The sequence below is a fragment of the Dendropsophus ebraccatus genome, chromosome 9, assembly GCF_027789765.1.
Source record: "Dendropsophus ebraccatus isolate aDenEbr1 chromosome 9, aDenEbr1.pat, whole genome shotgun sequence".
In the NCBI taxonomy this organism is placed as follows: domain Eukaryota; kingdom Metazoa; phylum Chordata; class Amphibia; order Anura; family Hylidae; genus Dendropsophus; species Dendropsophus ebraccatus.
The window spans coordinates 9,266,656-9,286,401 of NC_091462.1; the positions used below are offsets into that span (position 1 = coordinate 9,266,656).

Genomic DNA, 19,746 nt, shown 5'->3' on the forward strand with positions numbered 1-19,746 from the left:
CCCCCCCCCCCTTCTCCCCCTCACATATTCCCCCCCCCCCCCCCCTTCTCCCCCTCACATATTCCCCCCCCCCCCTTCTCCCCTCACATATTCCCCCCCCCCCCTTCTCCCCTCACATATTCCCCCCCCCCCCTTCTCCTCCCTACGCATATTCCCCCCCCCCCCCCTTCTCCCCTCAGCATATTCCCCCCCCCCCCCCTTCTCCCCTCACATATTCCCCCCCCCCCTTCTCCCCTCACATATTCCCCCCCCCCCCCTTCTCCCCTCACATATTCCCCCCCCCCCCCGTCTCCCCTCACATATTCCCCCCCCCCCTTCTCCCCTCCATATTCCCCCCCCCCCCTTCTCCCCTCACATATCCCCCCCCCTCCCTTCTCCCCTCACATATTCCCCCCCCCCCCTTCTCCCCTCACATATTCCCCTCCCGTCACTCACCCGCCTCCTCCCTGAAGCAGATGAGGATGCCGCCGTCCCTCGGGCTCTCCCGGATCTCACATTCTCCGCCATTAGATTTGTTCTTGCTCTGGAAATGGACGAGCAGTTTGTTCTTGAGCTTTTTCAGGCTCTCGGGGCCCTCATCCCACTGGAGGGACACGGGATACCGGTAGGAGCCGCCCGCCATGGCGCCCGCAGTGTCGGATGCGGTAAAAGTAACTTTCGGTTTCCTTTCCTCGGCAGTCACGTGTCTCCTCCCCGTGACTCATCAGCCCCGGTCGTATAGATAACTGCTGCGGTACCGGAGCGGCTGTACTCCACTGAGAAACCGCAACCTGACGTCTCCTATAGCTGCGGGTACTGCTGTGTGTGATTAGGGCTCAGAGGGGAGCAGGGTCCCCATATACAATGCACTGATCCTCCATCTACCGTGAACCCCAGACCCCTCAGGTGACCGGTTCACACGATGCCCCTGCTGCCCCCACACCTTCCCCTCCTGGTCACACCTGCCTCTGCTGCCCCCACACCTTCCCCTCCTGGTCACACCTGCCCCTACCCCTTCCCCTCCTGATCACACGCTGCCCCTGCTGCCCCCACACCTTCCCCTCCTGGTCACACCTGTCCCTGCTGCCCCCACACCTTCCCCTCCTGGTCACACCTGCCCCTACCCCTTCCCCTCCTGATCACACGCTGCCCCTGCTGCCCCCACACCTTCCCCTCCTGGTCACACCTGTCCCTGCTGCCCCCACACCTTCCCCTCCTGGTCACACCTGCCCCTACCCCTTCCCCTCTTGATCACACCTGTCCCTGCTGCCCCCACACCTTCCCCTCCTGGTCACACCTGCCCCTACCCCTTCCCCTCCTGATCACACGCTGCCCCTGCTGCCCCCACACCTTCCCCTTCTGATCACACGCTGTCCCTGCTGCCCCCACACCTTCCCCTCCTGGTCACACCTGCCCCTACCCCTTCCCCTCCTGATCACACGCTGCCCCTGCTGCCCCCACACCTTCCCCTTCTGATCACACGCTGCCCCTGCTGCCCCCACACCTTCCCCTCCTGGTCACACCTGTCCCTGCTGCCCCCACACCTTCCCCTCCTGGCCACACCTGTCCCTGCTGCCCCCACACCTTCCCCTCCTGGTCACACCTGCCCCTTCTGCCCCCCACACCTTCCCCTCCTGGTCACACCTGTCCCTGCTGGCCTCATACCTACCTGTCCCTGCTGCACCCACACCCTCCCCTGCTGCACCCACACACTCCCCTGGTGGCCCCACACCTGCCTCTTATGGCCTCATACCTACCTACCCCTCCTGGTCACACACTCCCCTGCTGGCCTCATACCTACCTGTCCCTGCTAGTCACACACTGCCCTGCTGGCCTCATACCTGCCCCTGCTGCATCCACACACTCCCCTGCTGCACCCACACCTTCCCCTCCTGGCCCCACACCTGCCTCTCCTGTTCACACACCTGCCTCTCCAGGTCACACATTTCCCTGCTGGCCCCATACCTGCCCCTGCTGGCCTCATTGCTGGCCCCATGCCTGCCCCTGCTGGCCTTATACCTACCCGCCCCTGCTGGCCTTATACCTACCCGCCCCTGCTGGCCTTATACCTACCCGCCCCTGCTGCCCTTATACCTACCCGCCCCTGCTGGCCTTATACCTACCCGCCCCTGCTGGCCTTATACCTACCCGCCCCTGCTGCCCTCATACCTACCCGCCCCTGCTGGCCTTATACCTACCCGCCCCTGCTGGCCTCATACCTACCCGCCGCTGCTGGCCTCATACCTACCCGCCCCTGCTGGCCTTATACCTACCCGCCCGTGCTGGCCTTATACCTACACCCTCCTGGTCACACCTGCCCCTTCTGCCCCTACACCTTCCCCTCCTGGTCACACCTGCCCCTGCATGCCTCATACCTACCTGTCCCTGCTGCACCCACACACTCCCCTGCTGCACCCACACCTGCCTCTGATGGCCTCATACCTACCTGTCCCTGCTGGCCCCACACACTCACCTGCTGCACCCACACACTCCCCTGGTGGCCCCACACCTGCCTCTTATGGCCTCATACCTACCCCTGCTGGCCTCATACCTACCTACCCCTGCTGGTCACACACTCCCCTGCTGCACCCACACATTCCCCTGCTGGCCTCATACCTACCTACCCCTGCTGGTCACACACTCCCCTGCTGCACCCACACACTCCCCTGCTGGCCTCATACCTACCTACCCCTGCTGGTCACACACTCCCCTGCTGCACCCACACACTCCCCTGCTGGCCTCATACCTACCTACCCCTCCTGGTCACACACTCCCCTGCTGGCCTCATACCTACCTACCCCTCCTGGTCACACACTCCCCTGCTGGCCTCATACCTACCTGTCCGTGCTAGTCACACACTCCCCTGCTGCACCCACACACTCCCCTGCTGCACCCACACACTCCCCTGCTGCACCCACACCTTCCCCTCCTGGCCCCACACCTGCCTCTCCAGGTCACACATTTCCCTGCTGGCCCCATACCTGCCCCTGCTGGCCTCATTGCTGGCCCCATACCTGCCCCTGCTGGCCCCATACCTGCCCCTGCTGGCCTTCTACCTACCCGCCCCTGCTGGCCTTCTACCTACCCGCCCCTGCTGGCCTTCTACCTACCCGCCCCTGCTGGCCTTCTACCTACCCGCCCCTGCTGGCCTCATACCTACCCGCCCCTGCTGGCCTCATACCTACCCGCCCCTGCTGGCCTCATACCTACCCGCCCCTGCTGGCCTCATACCTACCCGCCCCTGCTGGCCTCATACCTACCCGCCCCTGCTGGCCTCATACCTACCCGCCCCTGCTGGCCTCATACCTCACCTACCTGCCCCTGGTGACGATACTGGTTATATGTAATATACTGGTTATATGTAATAGGGGGATACTGGTTATATTTAATGGGATACTGTTTATATGTAATAGGGGGATACTGGTTATATGTAATAAACTGGTTATATGTAATAGGGGGATACTGGTTCTATGTAATAAACTGGTTATATGTAATAGGGGGATACTGGTTATATGTAATATACTGGTTATATGTAATAGGGGGATACTGGTTATATGTAATATACTGGATATATGTAATAGGGGATACTGGTTATATGTAATATACTGGATATATGTAATAGGGGATACTGGTTATATAATACTGGATATATGTAATAGGGGGATACTGGTAATATGTAATATACTGGTTATATGTAATGGGGATACTGGTTATATGCAGGGGCGGTCTTGGCATTTCTGGGGCCCCAAGCGAAGTTATGTCTGGGGCCCCCCCCCTCGACATGCGTTACAAAACAATAGACCGCTGTGATTTCCCCCCAGTAGTATATACCCCTTGTACGCTACCGCCAGTAATATATACTCCTTGTGTGCTGCCCTTAATAGTATATACCCCTTGTGTCCTGCCCCCAGTAGTATATACCCCTTGTTTGCTTCCCCCAGTAGTATATTGACCCCTGTGTGTTCCCCCAGTTATATATAGCCCCCTGTGTGCTCCCCCAGAAGTATATAGACCTCCTGTGTGCTGCCCCAGTTGTATATAGGCCCCCTGTGTGCTGCCCCACTAGTATATAGGCCCCCTGTGTGCTCCCTCAGGGGTATTTAGCCCCCCTGTGTGCTCCCCCACTTGGATATAGACCTCCTGTGTGCTCCCCCACTTGGATATAGACCTTTGTGTGCTCCTCCAGTAGTATATAAACCCCCTGTGTGGTTCCCCCAGTAGTATATAGACCCCCTGTGTGGTTCCCCCAGTAGTATATAGACCCCCTGTTTGCCCCACCAGTATTATATAGACCACTTGTGTGCTGCCCCAGTAGTATACAGACCCCTGTGTGCTCCCCCAGTTATATATAGACCACCTGTGTGCCTCACAAGTAGTATATAGACCCCTGTATGTTCCCCCAGTAGTATATAGACCCCCTGTGTGCCCCACCAGTAGTATATAGACCCCTGTGTGCTCCCCCAGTAGTATATAGCCCCCCCTGTGTGCTCTCCAAGTTGTATATAGACCTCATTCTGCTGCCTCAAGTAGTATATAGACCCCCTGTGTGCTGCCCCAGTAGTATATAGACCCCTCTGTGAAGCCCCAGTAGTCTATAGCCCCCCTGTGTGCTCCCCCTGTTATATAGCCCCCTGTGTGCTCCCCCCATTTATATAGACCCCCGATGTGCGCTCCCCCAGTTAAACAGACCCCTGTGTGCTCCCCCTCCCATATAGTATATAACACAATAAAACAAACACTTATACTCACCTGGGTCCGGGCGTCTCCTCTTCTCTTCACTCTTGTGGCTGCAGGAAGGGTTTTCCCTGCGATCACAAGAGGCCGCACTCCCCCTGTCCTGGCGCCGATGCTCCAGTGATGTCACTGGAGCGCCGGCACCTCAAGGACAAAGCTGCCACAAGAGTGACTGACAGGAAGGGAGCCAATGTCTCCCGCCCTGTCAGTGCTGCTGCATGTAACTATGAGCGCTCATTACGAGTGCTCATAGTTACAGTTCAGATGGCAGCAACGAGCGGGGCAGCGGCCCTGTCCAGCGGTCTTGAGCACAAGAGCGGAGCGTGGGGGCCCCCCTGGATGTTGGGGGCCCCAAGCGATCGCTTGGGGTGCTTGGTGCCAAAGACCGCCACTGGTTATATGTAATAGGGGATACTGGTTATATGCAATAGGGGGATACTGGTTATATGTGATAGGGGGATACTGGTTATATGTGATAGGGGGATACTGGTTATATGTAATATACTGGTTATATGTAATAGGGGGATACTGGTTATATGCAATAGGGGGATACTGGTTATATGTAATATACTGGTTATATGTAATATACTGGATATATGTAATAGGGGGATACTGGTCATATGTACAGTGGCACAATGAGTTATGTGGGGGGTACAGTGGCACAATGAGTGATGGGGGTAAAGTGGCACAATGAGTGATGGGGGTACAGCTGCACAATGAGTGATGGGGGTACAGCTGCACAATGAGTGATGGGGGTACAGTGGCACGAGTGATGGGGGTACAGCTGCACAATGAGTGATGGGGGTACAGCTGCACAATGAGTGATGGGGGTACAGTGGCACAATGAGTGATGTGGGGGGTCTTCAGTACACTACCATCACTTATTTTATTCCCGCCTTGTGCAGCGCTCCTACCCTGCTCCTCCATGCCACCTCTGTTTACTTCCCTGCAGCTATTCCCCAGTCTTCGGCTCCGGGGGACATGTGCCTTCCACTGCTGAGGCCGGTGATTGACTACAGGGTATACGGACACATCATGTCTGCAGGGAAGTAAACAAAGTCAGCTGGGAGGGGCGGAGCGTCAGCACTGGACAAAGCGGCGTTTAGGCAACCATATATTTTTAGGTAAAAATAAGGGCAACTAGTGGGAATGAAGCCTGTGACAATAGTAGGTGATCATGGCCTGAACTGTAAGCACGTGCTGATCTGCTAGATGTTGCTTCTCCTGGCGGCCGACATCAGAGCCACTCTCTGAAGCAACAGAAAGTTCAGCCAATCACTGGCCACAGCAGTCCTATCTTGGCCAGTGATTTGCTGAGCAGCCTGTCACTTCAGAGAGTGGCTCTGTTGTCACACTAGCGGCCGTGGGGAGAAGCAAGGAAGACACCGGGGAGCGTGGCGAGGTAAAGTATATACTTAATTATTTTCTTCACACATTCATCGCGGCCGATGATTTTAGGTTAGGACCAAAAACCATGATCAGCTGATGATCGTTGTCCTCTGGTGATCGTTGTCCTCTGGGGATCGCCGTCCTCTGCATAGATGAGATACGACTGGAGAAGAAAGTGAAAATGATCGACTCTGATCACAGACGACATCACCTGTGAGTCACTGGATATATCTGCTTATTCTGTATCTGCCTCTGACTGGCTAGGAGGGGGCAATCTGAAATTGCACCAGGGCCCACAATGTACTGTATTTTCTGGTGTGCGTATAAGGCGACTGGGCGTATAAGACGACCCCTGACTTTTAATCAGATTGTCAGGGATTCGCCTTATACGCCGGAAAATGTTAACCCCTGCCTGACCGCAGAACTGCAGCTAAGTTAATAAAAAAACAAACAGTTAATTCACCTGGGCTCCATTCCCGGTGTCCACGCATCTTCTCCGCTCCCCGGCACAGTCAGTGTACGTCACACTGGCTGCGCCGGGGATGCACTAAGCTCTCCCAAGCAGCGAGTGTCTAATCGGAGACGCTTGGGAGAGCTTCAGAAAAATGACAGAGGCTTCGGGTACTTTCGGAGCCTCCCAAAGCCTCTCTCATTCTTCCGAAGCTCTCCCGAGCAGCCGAGCGTCTCTGACTAAACACTCGCTGCTTAGGAGAGCTTTGGGCATCCCCGGGAGACGCGCGGACACTGGGAACGGGCCCAGGTGAGTTGACTTTGTTTTTTAAATGGTCGCCCCATACGGTGGGGATGCGGGACATTTTTTACCCCCCCACCACCATATGGGGCGACCATACCCGGCGTATAAGACGACCCCCGAATTCTGAGAAGATTTTTCGGGGTTAAAAAGTCATCTTATACGCCGGAAAATACAGTATGTCCCTGTCCAATATAACCTGAACTTACTGTATATTGACTCATCGCTAACCTCAGGGGCTCTGCTAGCTGACAGAATGATCACACAGAGGCAGCCAGTTAGCATTGTTTATTAAGGTATTGCACATGTCGTGACAGTGTGTCAGCGCAGCAGTAACACACTGGCAGTAAATAGGCTGAGGCATCTCTATAAGGCACAGTTTGATCATATCCATTGTCCAGACCTGCAGCAGGAATCATAAAAAGATGGCAGGATGGGGGGTATCCTGCACCCCAACAGTACAGTCCTGACTGAGCGGGACACAAAAAAGATGGCTCGTGTACACTGCTGCAAACACAGTCCAACAGCCACCGTCCCTGAGATGTCACTGCATATATGGGGTAACCTGGAAGTAATCCTCATATAAAGAGGAGCTCCACCTGTAGAATAAACCTTCAGAGAAGGAGAGCTGCTTTAGACAGATCTGTACTTCTACTGACATCTTAACACAAGGGATCCTTCAAGGTTTGTCTTCAAGGTCCGATCAGTGGCCGGCGTCTCTGGATGTAGTGTGAACAGCGTGCTAATGCAAACGCCACAATAACAGCGACGCCACGGAGTCCGTCATCACCCTCCTTCCTCTAAGTTCTTGTCTCCTATAAGAAGGGTGAGGACTGGGGTGTATGGGCTTTCTGTGTGTTTGCTTTTTGTGCTGTGAATGTTTATTGATCAGAGATGTGTTTGTTCCCTGCAGTCTGTATATTGCATTCCTTACTATGACGTCTGCATTGTGTGTGCGCTGTTGTAGCAACTGTGCGGCTAAACAACATGATGCTGGGGAAAGTCCAGCCTCCAGATAGCAGGGGTTAGCAAGGGAGGCCATATAGGTAGGAGCTGATAGGTGCGTGAGAACATATCACCGCTGTGGGAAAATCCACTATGTCCAAAGGTTAAGAGACTGGGAATGGGGGGCAGGGACTTACCATGACTTGCATATCAATACACTGGCCTTAAAGGGGTACTCTTATCTCAGCTATTATAGTTATACCTCTAGGACTATATTTTGCAGATAGGCTACGTTACCGACCACCACTCTACCCTAAAAGCAGTGGTCTGGTTGGTGTATATATAGATAAAGGGGGGGATTTATGAAGACCGGCGTACATGTACACCGGTCTTATATTAAGCCCTGCACTCTTTTTCACCTCTTAGTGAATCCGGCTAGCCGGGCGCCCGAATCTGCGTCCGGCGTACCAAATCTACACCTGCTTCCAGCAGGTGGAGATTTGCGTCATGATTTACACCTGCGAGTAGACGTAAATCATGATAAATGAGGCGTGGGAGGAGGCCACGCCTCCTACCCGCCTTATCACGCCCCTGCAAGCCCCGTCAGCCACCCATCGGGCGAGTGGGGCGTACGGCAGGCGTGCGCCAGGGAGAAGGGGCGAATCTCCCTGGTGTACCCTTCGTAAATCCCCCCCCCCATAGTGTGTATATACTGTATAATATAGGACTATGTATACTATATCTATATATATCTATATATATGTCCCAGCCAGACCACTTATTTTACAGCAGAGTGGTCGTCTGTAACCTAGAGGAGAGCTGTCAGCGATGGGAGGGAATAACCAGCAGATCAGGAGAAGGAGACAAGTTTACTAATGATTAAATTAGCAAAAATATATCTTGAAAATCCTACAAGATTACCTACATTAGTTGAGATGGGAATACCCCTTTAATTAAGGTGCCCTCCCTTCCAACTACTGAGGATTGAGTGGACTGTGTACGTTTAGTACTGCACCATTTATTCAGTGAGGTGGTCCCGGCCAAGTCCTTAGCTATACCGTCACAAGTCCACCTCTCCGCACCCCTCTTAGGGCTGTATTATACGGCCCAATCACCATTGTAAACGAGCATCAACATCTATATCATTAGCGATGTCTGTGCAGCCCTTGCCTTTAGTTTATAATTAAATGTATCTGTTATAAAAATTAAAAAAAACCCTTTGACATGTCATACAGTAAATGTGCTGATTATTGCTCTGTGTAATAGGGGCCTTACGGGTCCTCCCAAGGGAAGTATATCGCTCCTGCAAAGACAGCCCAACATAATCAGGGAAGCTTGTAAAACTACCGGTACCTTAGCCCATGTAGCCATACAAGATCTGTCAACAGCAGCCTCTCGGCAGTCTCTATGCAGCGACAGGACAGGAGTAAAAACCTATGTGAAAGTACATGAAAATTCTTCAGGAGACATGGCTGCTGTCAGGTACTGGGCTGGGAGGGGGATTGTCCCTGCGAGGACCAGGCCGGGGATTCCTCCCCTCAGTGATGTCCCCTTCTCCTCCTCTTGTATTATGGCGGCTGCTTAGCAGAAAGTTATATGGTACTCGGGGTACGCCTGGATATCATTGAATATGATGAACATGGAAGGGCTTGCTGGGTTGTCTGTAACGCTGTCATACAGGTCGGTGGTGTTAGATTGGTTCTTGGCTGGAGGAGCCACCATTCCTCTCTGTCCCATACAGAAGACCCCAGTAAGGACCCGGGCCAGGTATAGGTGCTTCTGTCCATTAGCGTCGGGTGGGGAGTAGCCCCTAGCAGAGTATTGTGCATCTACAGCAAAGTATGTCCCATTCCCGTACATTGCAGCTGTAAGGAGACAAAACTAAGAATTAGGAAAATGCTACAAAAAACACAACATTACAGACAAAGCGGGCTGGACGCTGGGCCACAATACATGGCAATGGTCTGAGGACTTCAGACCTGAACTAGGAGGGGGGCTTCATAATAAAGACCTGGTCTCCTTCATAGGAACAGTAGCCTATCTGCCTGGCCCCTCAGGAGTGAGAACCCCCACAGAGGGTGGACCCACATGGCCTCCATTACACCCCATAGCTCCATTACATAGGTGGAATCATTTATAATCCTGAACCCTAGTGCTACATATTAGGGAGCACCCCAGAAGGCTGGAGATCTATATATGTTTTACTGCCGTATTTGTGGGCGCTCACTCCTCACCGTGTCTTCCTGCGTAGCTCCGGTTAAATCCATTATGGTTTATATGTTGTATGGAGTTGAGGTCGGTCCCGTGGAAGAGCCGCCTCTCGTTGTTTGTTGTCCCGTTCTTGGTGTCAATGCTTTGTTTCTTTATCTGGTAGTTCAGCCACAAATCCTTGTTCTGAATCCTCTGGATCTGTGAGGATAAAAAAAGTAGTAGAATATACTTATATTATAGTTTTATTATGTAAGATAATAATAATGACATAATAATAAAGAGAATGGACCTGCACCCAGGACATCAGGGGGTTACAGGGCCAGAACATGGGACATCAGACGGTTACCGGGCCAGAACATGGGACATCAGAGGGTTACAGGAACAGCACCCGGGACATCAGAGGGTTACCGGGACAGAACATGGGACATCAGAGGGTTACAGGAACAGCACCCGGGACATCAGAGGGTTACCAGGCCAGAACATGGGACATCAGAGGGTTACAGGAACAGCACCTGGGACATCAGAGGGTTACCAGCCAGAACATGGGACATCAGAGGGTTACCGGGCCAGAACATGGGACATCAGAGTGTTACCGGGCCAGAACATGGGACATCAGACGGTTATCGGGCCAGAACATGGGACATCAGAGGGTTACAGGAACAGCACCCGGGACATCAGAGGGTTACCAGGCCAGAACATGGGACATCAGAGGGTTACAGGAACAGCACCCGGGACATCAGAGGGTTACCGGGACAGAACATGGGACATCAGAGGGTTACAGGAACAGCACCCGGGACATCAGAGGGTTACCAGGCCAGAACATGGGACATCAGAGGGTTACAGGAACAGCACCCGGGACATCAGAGGGTTACAGGAACAGCACCCGGGACATCAGAGGGTTACCGGCCAGAACATGGGACATCAGAGGGTTTTCAGGCCAGAACATGGGACATCAGAGGGTTACAGGGCCAGAACATGGGACATCAGAGGGTTACAGGGCCAGGACATCAGAGGGTTACAGAGCCAGAACATGGGACATCAGAGGTTTACAGGAACAGCACCCGGGACATCAGAGGGTTACCGGGCCAGAACATGGGACATCAGAGGGTTACAGGGCCAGAACATGGGACATCAGAGGGTTACCGGGCCAGAACATGGGACATCAGATGGTTTACTGGGCCAGAACATGGGACATTAGAGGGTTACAGGAACAGCACCCAGGACATCAGAGGGTTACCGGGCCAGAACATGGGACATCAGAGGGTTACAGGGCCAGAACATGGGACATCAGGGGGTTACAGGGCCAGAACATGGGATATCAGAGGGTTACAGGGCCAGGACATCAGAGGGTTACAGAGCCAGAACATGGGACATCAGAGGGTTACAGGAACAGCACCCGGGACATCAGAGGGTTACCGGGCCAGAACATGGGACATCAGAGGGTTACAGGAACAGCACCCGGGACATCAGAGGGTTACCGGGCCAGAACATGGGACATCAGAGGGTTACAGGGCCAGAACATGGGACATCAGAGGGTTACAGGGCCAGAACATGGGACATCAGAGGGTTACCGGGCCAGAACATGGGACATCAGAGGGTTACAGGGCCGGGACATCAGAGGGTTACAGGGCCAGGACATCAGAGGGTTACAGAGCCAGAACATGGGACATCAGAGTGTTACAGGGCCAGAACATGGGACATCAGGGGGTTACAGGGCCAGAACATGGGACATCAGAGGGTTACCGGGCCAGAACATGGGACATCAGAGTGTTACCGGGCCAGAACATGGGACATCAGAGGGTTACAGGAACAGCACCCAGGACATCAGAGGGTTACCGGGCCAGAACATGGGACATCAGAGTGTTACAGGAACAGCACCCGGGACATCAGAGGGTTACAGGAACAGCACCCAGGACATCAGAGGGTTACCGGGCCATAACATGGGACATCAGAGGGTTACCGGGCCAGAACATGGGACATCAGAGGGTTACCAGGCCATAACATGGGACATCAGAGGGTTACCGGGCCAGAACATGGGACATCAGAGGGTTACCGGGCCATAACATGGGACATCAGAGTGTTACCGGGCCAGAACATGGGACATCAGAGGGTTACCGGGCCAGAACATGGGACATCAGAGTGTTACAGGGCCAGAACATGGGACATCAGGGGGTTACAGGGCCAGAAAATGGGACATCAGAGTGTTACCGGGCCAGAACATGGGACATCAGAGGGTTACAGGAACAGCACCCAGGACATCAGAGGGTTACCGGGCCAGAACATGGGACATCAGAGGGTTACAGGAACAGCACCCAGGACATCAGAGGGTTACCGGGCCATAACATGGGACATCAGAGGGTTACCAGGCCAGAACATGGGACATCAGAGTGTTAACGGGCCAGAACATGGGACATCAGAGGGTTACCTAAATGGTGGGTAAAGCTTCAATAAATAAACCCAAAGTGATTAGAAAATGAATGTTTACACCACTGCAATTATTTTACATATAAGTAAGCATATACATATCATACAGACAGACCATGTGGCTGCCATGGGGCCTTGCAGACAATGAGCCCTGCTCTGGTTGGGCCCATTCACACTACTACCTACTACAGATAGGAAACTCTCAGCAGATAGGGATGGGGATAGTGGCCTCAGTCCACAGCACTGACAACCTCCTTACCTTCAGTATTATGTTCCTACATGTTTGTGTGAATAGCTGCTGAACCTGTGAGTATTCAGGAGAACCGACCAGAACGTCGACCTCTATCACCAAACTTCTATTCATTGGCTGCCAATGATCCGGTAACTTGAGAGATGCGTCCTCTGCAATACAAATTACAATCTCATCAGTGTATATATTATAACATGCATTACCTGTGTGCTTCTTATGGGCTGGCCCGTCATACGGCCCTTTTACACATTATGATTATCGATGATTGCCCCTGATGGATCAGACCATGACACCCAAACAGCACAACCTCCATCTTCCAGCCACTTATATCACTTGCACACATGGGGAAGGATCAGCAGTCTGAGACATTACCATGTTTGAGGGCTCGTGTGATCGTTATTTGGTTTCCATGTTGATCTGTGGCCAACAGGTTCTTCAGATCCACAGTGATACTTTGGTTTCTGATCTTGATGGTGACATTGGTTTTGTTTGCGTTCTTTGCCTCTTCCAGCTCCAGGTTCACCATTGTATCTAATGGAACCATACTGGAGCCATGTTGGTATCTCCACTCCACCAGGTTCCCGGTGAGCTCCGCCGCCCGCTCTCTGCTTTTTCTGTCCTTTACACCGTTCACAATCTTCTGGATTTCACTAGACACGTCGAGAACATCCCGCGTAAGGCCAGATATCCGAATAGAAGGGTCAGGCGGTTTGTAGACCACAGAGACCTGGAACTTTCTCTGCAGAGTCTCTATTTTCTTGTATTCGCTGTCCTCCAGCTCTGAGATGCACTCGTCTGTGAGCGTGGTCTCCGTCTGCTCAAATTCTATCTGCTGCTGCAGCCACAGCTTGGTCTCCTGCACCTTCTCTATATCGTCCGAGCAAAGACTAAAGATCACCGGCTCTATGTTATCCAGGAGCTGGAAGGCCGTCAGCTTCTGCACTGGCTTCTTCTGTGTTTTAGGCATCAGGAAGGCAGGAACCGAAGGTAAAAGGGCTAAAGAAGAGGAAGAAAACGAGAAGTTACCGTGTGAAACGGTCACAGAAATCTCATCCCCAGACATGGTGGCTCCAGTCTGTAAATAACTGTATGGCACAATGTTCTACAACTCTCCAATGTAGTGCGTGTAAGGGCCTTATAGGAAGGACTGGCCCACACTGTTGTTTAAAGCCTATAACACTGCTCGAGTGTGAGGCACAAATGCCTAACGATTGTTCCTACAGCTGTCTGCCACACGTCCCCCATTACTACAATATCCAGTGAATTTGGGATGGTCAAAATGACTCGATCAGCCGCCAGATAAGCTGATCACTGCGCAAATTGCAAAGAGTTTAAAAAGGCCCTTACAGTTCTTAATAATTTTTAAGATTTCTACATACACTTACATTCCTGGTCCTGGTTGAGCAGCCAATTCCAGGTCCGGGGACATGACAGTATGGGGGCTGTAGCGGTGTCCTAACCAAGCCACTATAAAGCTTAGCGGGTGCGCTACATCACATCCCCGAGCCCAGAAGTGGCTGCACAAGGACTGGAGCGGCATAGCACAGGTGGCAGCGCAGGAGCAAGGGAGCTACTATGTGTTATTTTTTTCACTCATGTCTTCCCTTGGCACAAAGCTTAAAGGTGTCCTGACCGGACAACCCCTTTAAAAACGTGTGTTCCACTTTTGCATAGTTCATTTCCATGTATGTATAAGATATGTCTATACTTGTTCCAATTTTGGTATCTGCTTTTTTTAACAAAATTACCAAAAGAGCAAAATGGGACTAATTAAATGTCAGACTAGTTCTATGAAAACTACAGGACAGGGATTGTGTGTAGTATGGCAGTACACCCCCCCCCCCCCCCTCCCATGTGTGTCTCATCTGCACAGTATCTTACTTTACTGCATCACATGCTGCCCTGTTAGGATCTGATAATGATCCCTTTACACACACATATCACATATAAACCTTACCAGTTAATTTATTGATCAGAGATTTGGGCCCCGGCAGCGCCGTCCCCTCCTTCTTCTTCATACTTATATAGAAGTCGTTCAGCATGTGCTGCTGGAATATGACCACCTTGACTGTCTGAATGGACTTTGCCGAGCCAGAGTTGATGAAATCCATCACGCCATCCAGAATAGTATCGGCCACCACTGAAGCCGCTAAGCGACCGGCCCCTGAAGTAATAGAAGCGAAAACATTGGTGTGAATCTGAAGGCCCAGGTCACAGGATGAACGTAAGTCAATGCAGTGAAGGACAGCACTCTGCTGAATCGTGGTGCACAGGGCAGAGAAAGTTCCTGGAGAATTTTTGGAAGAAATCTCGGCACTCACCAACATCTTTCTTGTTATTTATTCACATCAAAATCACTGGTGATTCAGCAAGGAATGCTAAAGGCATTCGCGTCCTATTGTATCAATGATTTTGATGTAAATTAATAACAAGAAAGATATTGGTGAGTGCCGAGATTTCATCCTACAGGATGAATGTGGACAGGATCTAGAGATATCTCCATAGACATTGCTCTCCAGGAATATGGCCCCGAATGTGGCTCAGGCTGGACAGTGCACATGGCAGAGGCTGAATGGTGGAGTCCCTGTTTCACGCTATGGCACTTGTATTAGGATGTTATTATTACAGAATCTAATAAAGAACCTCGGTATGCAAAGGTATTCACTAGGGGGGACATCTACTAACCTTGCCCCTCTGCGTACGTCAGGGAGAAGGTGCAGATTCTCCCTGACGTATGCCTGCCTCGCCCATTAGGTGGTGGTGGTGGTGGGGGGGGTTGCGGCAGGGAGAAGGGGGCAGGGCTATGCTGGTCTTCATAAATGTCCCCCTAAACATACAGTGCTCTTCACATACGTCAGGTTATCGTAGAGCCATAACACAGTCATGGGCAGAAGGTTGGAACGTTGCCCACACTAAGCACAGTCTGCTCGCTATGTCATACCTGTTCCCAGGGCCGGGAAAGCGACACAAGTCGCCTGCTGCCTTTCGCTTTCCTGCAAACAGTCCAGGACAATCTTCTTGATGTCTGCCGGTTGTTGCGGCCCTGCAACATGTAGGATCCAACTGCTTTCAACAAGATTCCCTGCGTTTGTGATGATATAACCCTTGTGGGGATGAGAACCTGAAGAAAAAAAAACAAAAGAAAGCAGAAAATGAATGTGCACTGCCCAAAACCCATCCAGCCCTCTCTGCAGAGGTGTCTAAAGTGTCTGTGGGGAGCAATGTGAGTTACGCCACTCCGAGCTGCGTCACCAGCCGTCCACCACCCAAGCAGGAAAGAAAGGAGCTGATACGCTGTGTTCATATGACTTGGCCACAGGTCTAGAGGGGGGTATCTAATAAATCAAAAAGTACTGCTAAAAAACAAAGTAAATATAATCTGTAGTATTTTACCTGAGACTCTGGCAGCTGATTGGACACTTGGTCCAGCGGCATCTATAATCGCTTTTGAGACACCTGAAAATATTAAGATTGCACAATTTTATACAGCACCAAGTTAGATGGGTCTAAGGTAATGTCTGCGGCTACACTTCTGAAGCACATCTAAGGCTATGGTCACACACCATCTTTTTTTGCCCATTTGATGGAAGTTTTTACGACAGATGTTAATTTGAGGCCAAGTAATGGCCGTTATTTTATATTGAAAGCCATAATTATACAGATAAGGACCGTTATTTGGCCTCAAAATGATGATTGTCCTTAAAAACCGCCATCAAACAGCCAAAAAAAAACATCAGTGGCTTTCTGAAGCTTTATGTGTCCAGTGTGAAGCTTAAAGTAGTATGGGGCTATACTGTATGTGTGGAGCTTTATGTGTGCAGCGTGGAGCTTACAGCAGCATGGGGCTTTTTGTGTGCAGTGTGGATTGGCAGAAAGTGCATACCATTTATATGGTGGGAGCATAAGGGGGAACAGTACAAATGGGATTCAAACTGTCCAATTAATGTTAATGGTCTGCGGGTCACCCCAATGTGACATTTATTGTAGCTCCTGCAATCAGAAGTCTCCTGTCTATAGGCAGCTCCACACTGGTGTCTGGTCCCAGGTATTGGTGGGAGATCAGAGAGGCAAGAAGACCCCTCAGTGATCACGGTGCCTGGGATATTGTCTAGTGGTGGGAGCATCTAGCCCCAATACTGATATCCTGCCATAGGCCTCCATTCTGCCCCCCTGGGGGGCGATTTCAGGATATCTAGGTTTGATGGGATATTTTAGAAACATTTAGAAGAATCACCTGAGTAAAGCGTAAAATTGTTGTTAGAGGAGTTGATGATGACGTCAGCTGCTTCCTTGGTTATATCTCCGGTCTTGACTTGGAAGGTCAGGGATCCGATCCTCATCTCATGAACTCCCAAAGATGGATTTGTGACTGTACCACAGAAAACTGCAAGACACCATGAGGTCAAAGAATATCTGCTGATAATAGGACTATACTATATAAAAATAACGTTTCACAAAGAACCAAAAAAGGCCCCCACGAGTCCCGCTCCCCCCTTGCTGGCCTCAGCACCAGGTGTGGCCACCTGGTGCTGCAAGTGGCCCTATAAGTGTGAGTGGTGATGAGCACGAGTTAAATGCAGCACTTACACTGACAGAGCAAGGAGACATAGGCTTCCCGCTCTGCCAACTACTCTTATGGCTGGCATCTGAGTGACGTCACTTGTGCTCTCAGAGCAGGGAGAGGAGACGCTGGACATGTTCTGCCCTGCAGGCGTGGGGAGTATTTGCTTTTTTTTTTTTACAGGGAGGTGCCTACATGAGGGGAGGGGCCCTAACTAAAAGTGTGAATGCCTACATAGAGGGGAGAGGAGCTAAGTAACAGGAGGATGCCCACATGGGGAGAGGGGGACTAAGTAAGAAGGGGATGCCTACATGGCTAGAGGGGCTAACTGCCAGGGGAGATGCCTACATGGGGGACTAAATACAAGGGAGGGTGACCACATGTGGGGCTAAGTAACAAAGGGATGCCTACATCGTGAGAAGGCATAAGTAACAGGGGAATGCATACATGGGGAGGGCGGGGGTCGGGTCTAACTATCAGGGGAGATGCCTAACATGGGGATGCTATCTGCTGGGGACTGCTAACTACAGTGTGGAGCATTACAGATGGGGGGTTAATATAGAGGTGAGGATAGTGCTGGAGCAAAGAGATGAAAATATTTGGCAGATTCTGCGGACACAAGGCATCACCAGGAGATATCTTCATGATGGCCAGGCCAGATAGAGAAGAAAAGGAAAAGTGAGCGGCTCTGATCAGAGAAGACAACCCCTGTGATTCACTTATAGAAGACATCACTGGATGTAACTGCACTGTAATCACTTATATGGTGTGCAGAGCCTATCTACCATTGGTATCTGTCTCTATATGGGTGTGACGACAGGTCAGTGCAGTAGGACACAGTAGGACAGGGTGTGACCGTGACGTTGCTCCCGCCAATCTGTCTCTTCCTTTTAGGGAACCCGACTCCTAAACAGGTCAATCCCAACCTGAAGACTACAGGCCACTCTGATTAAGTGCAAACACAAAACAAAAAGTAACACAATGAAAGAGGAGTGGTCGAACCGGGTCAGTCGGGCTATGAGGTACCAAGTCGAGAGGCAGAGGGGAAGTCCAAGAAACTAAGCCAGGGTCCTGATACACAGTTTAAAGACCAAGCAGATTCAAAACACTAACATAGGCACTCCTAAAAGAAGGCTTTATAGCAGACACTGAGACATGGTGTGAGTAGTAGTATATTGGGGCCTGACACCAGTCCCTCCTTCAGGACCAGAGCTGACTGGCAGTGGTGGGAGCGCTGGCCGCACCGGCTACTGACATCACTGTAAGATATCTTGTAACAGAAACTCTTGAAATACACAATATTTTTGATGTCCTGGCAGGTGGCACGTATGTGATCTGCAGCATCCAGACTGTATATAGCACTAAATAATCGCCCCCTCTGAAGAGTAACAGCAAAACCAAGTGACCAATAATATTCATATCTGAACTTACTTGACCCCGGCCTGTAGTTCTGCTTCTTACTTGCCAAGTGGCCATCAGTGTGATTCGCCAACTCATTGTTAAATGCCTAAAAAAACATCAAGTGATTAAAAAAAACTGTCATTTCACATCAAGGGTTAAACATTCAGGGATAGGAGTACAGTGTTATAGTAGTTATATTCCTGTATATAGGAGCAGTATTATGGTAGTTATATTCTTGTATATAGGAGCAGTATTATAGTAGTTATATTCCTGTATATAGGGGGCAGTATTATAGTAGTTATATTCCTGTATATAGGAGCAGTATTATAGTAGTTATATTCTTGTATATAGGAGCAGTATTATAGTAGTTATATCCCTGTATATAGGGAGCAGTATTATAGTAGTTATATTCTTGTATATAGGAGCAGTATTATAGTAGTTATATTCTTGTATATAGGAGCAGTATTATAGTAGTTATATCCCTGTATATAGGAGCAGTATTATAGTAGTTATATTCTAGTATATAGGGGCAGTATTATAGTAGTTATATTCTTGTATATAGGGGCAGTATTATAGTAGTTATATTCTAGTATATAGGAGCAGTATTATAGTAGTTATATTCTTGTATATAGGAGCAGTATTATAGTAGTTATATTCTTGTATATAGGGGTCAGTATTATAGTAGTTATATCCCTGTATATAGGGGCAGTATTATAGTAGTTATATTCCTGTATATAGGAGCAGTATTATAGTAGTTATATTCCTGTATATAGGAGCAGTATTATAGTAGTTATATTCCTGTATATAGGGGCAGTATTATAGTAGTTATATTCTTGTATATAGGAGCAGTATTATAGTAGTTATATTCCTGTATATAGGGGGCAGTATTATAGTAGTTATATTCTTGTATATAGGAGCAGTATTATAGTAGTTATATTCCTGTAGATAGGGAGCAGTATTATAGTAGTATATCCCTGTATATAGGAGCAGTATTATAGTAGTTAATAACTACTATAATACTGCTCCTATATACAGGGATATACAACTATAATACTGCTCCTATATACAAGAATATAACTACTATAATACTGCCCCCTATAT

The 19,746-nt window shown here is 50.4% G+C and overlaps 2 protein-coding genes across 2 annotated transcripts in view; both read right to left on the bottom strand.

The window, feature by feature from the left end:
* LOC138801742 (protein mono-ADP-ribosyltransferase PARP14-like) overlaps window positions 1–622 on the bottom strand; it is a 45,412-nt gene extending 44,790 nt beyond the window's left edge. Inside the window, exon 1 of the mRNA XM_069984836.1 lies at window positions 436–622. Within this exon, the coding sequence (XP_069840937.1) occupies window positions 436–622 (187 nt within the window). The remainder of the gene's footprint in view (window positions 1–435) is intronic.
* A 7,929-nt stretch (window positions 623–8,551) lies between these two features.
* Window positions 8,552–19,746, bottom strand: part of LOC138800651 (protein mono-ADP-ribosyltransferase PARP14-like) — a 39,257-nt gene continuing 28,062 nt past the window's right edge. Inside the window, exons 10-18 of the mRNA XM_069982486.1 lie at window positions 18,676–18,751; window positions 16,918–17,067; window positions 16,077–16,139; window positions 15,625–15,804; window positions 14,641–14,847; window positions 13,056–13,679; window positions 12,693–12,835; window positions 10,033–10,207; window positions 8,552–9,663 (exon numbers count right to left, since the gene is read on the bottom strand). Coding sequence (XP_069838587.1) covers window positions 9,380–9,663; window positions 10,033–10,207; window positions 12,693–12,835; window positions 13,056–13,679; window positions 14,641–14,847; window positions 15,625–15,804; window positions 16,077–16,139; window positions 16,918–17,067; window positions 18,676–18,751 — 1,902 coding nt within the window. The 3' untranslated portion in view covers window positions 8,552–9,379. The remainder of the gene's footprint in view (window positions 9,664–10,032; window positions 10,208–12,692; window positions 12,836–13,055; window positions 13,680–14,640; window positions 14,848–15,624; window positions 15,805–16,076; window positions 16,140–16,917; window positions 17,068–18,675; window positions 18,752–19,746) is intronic.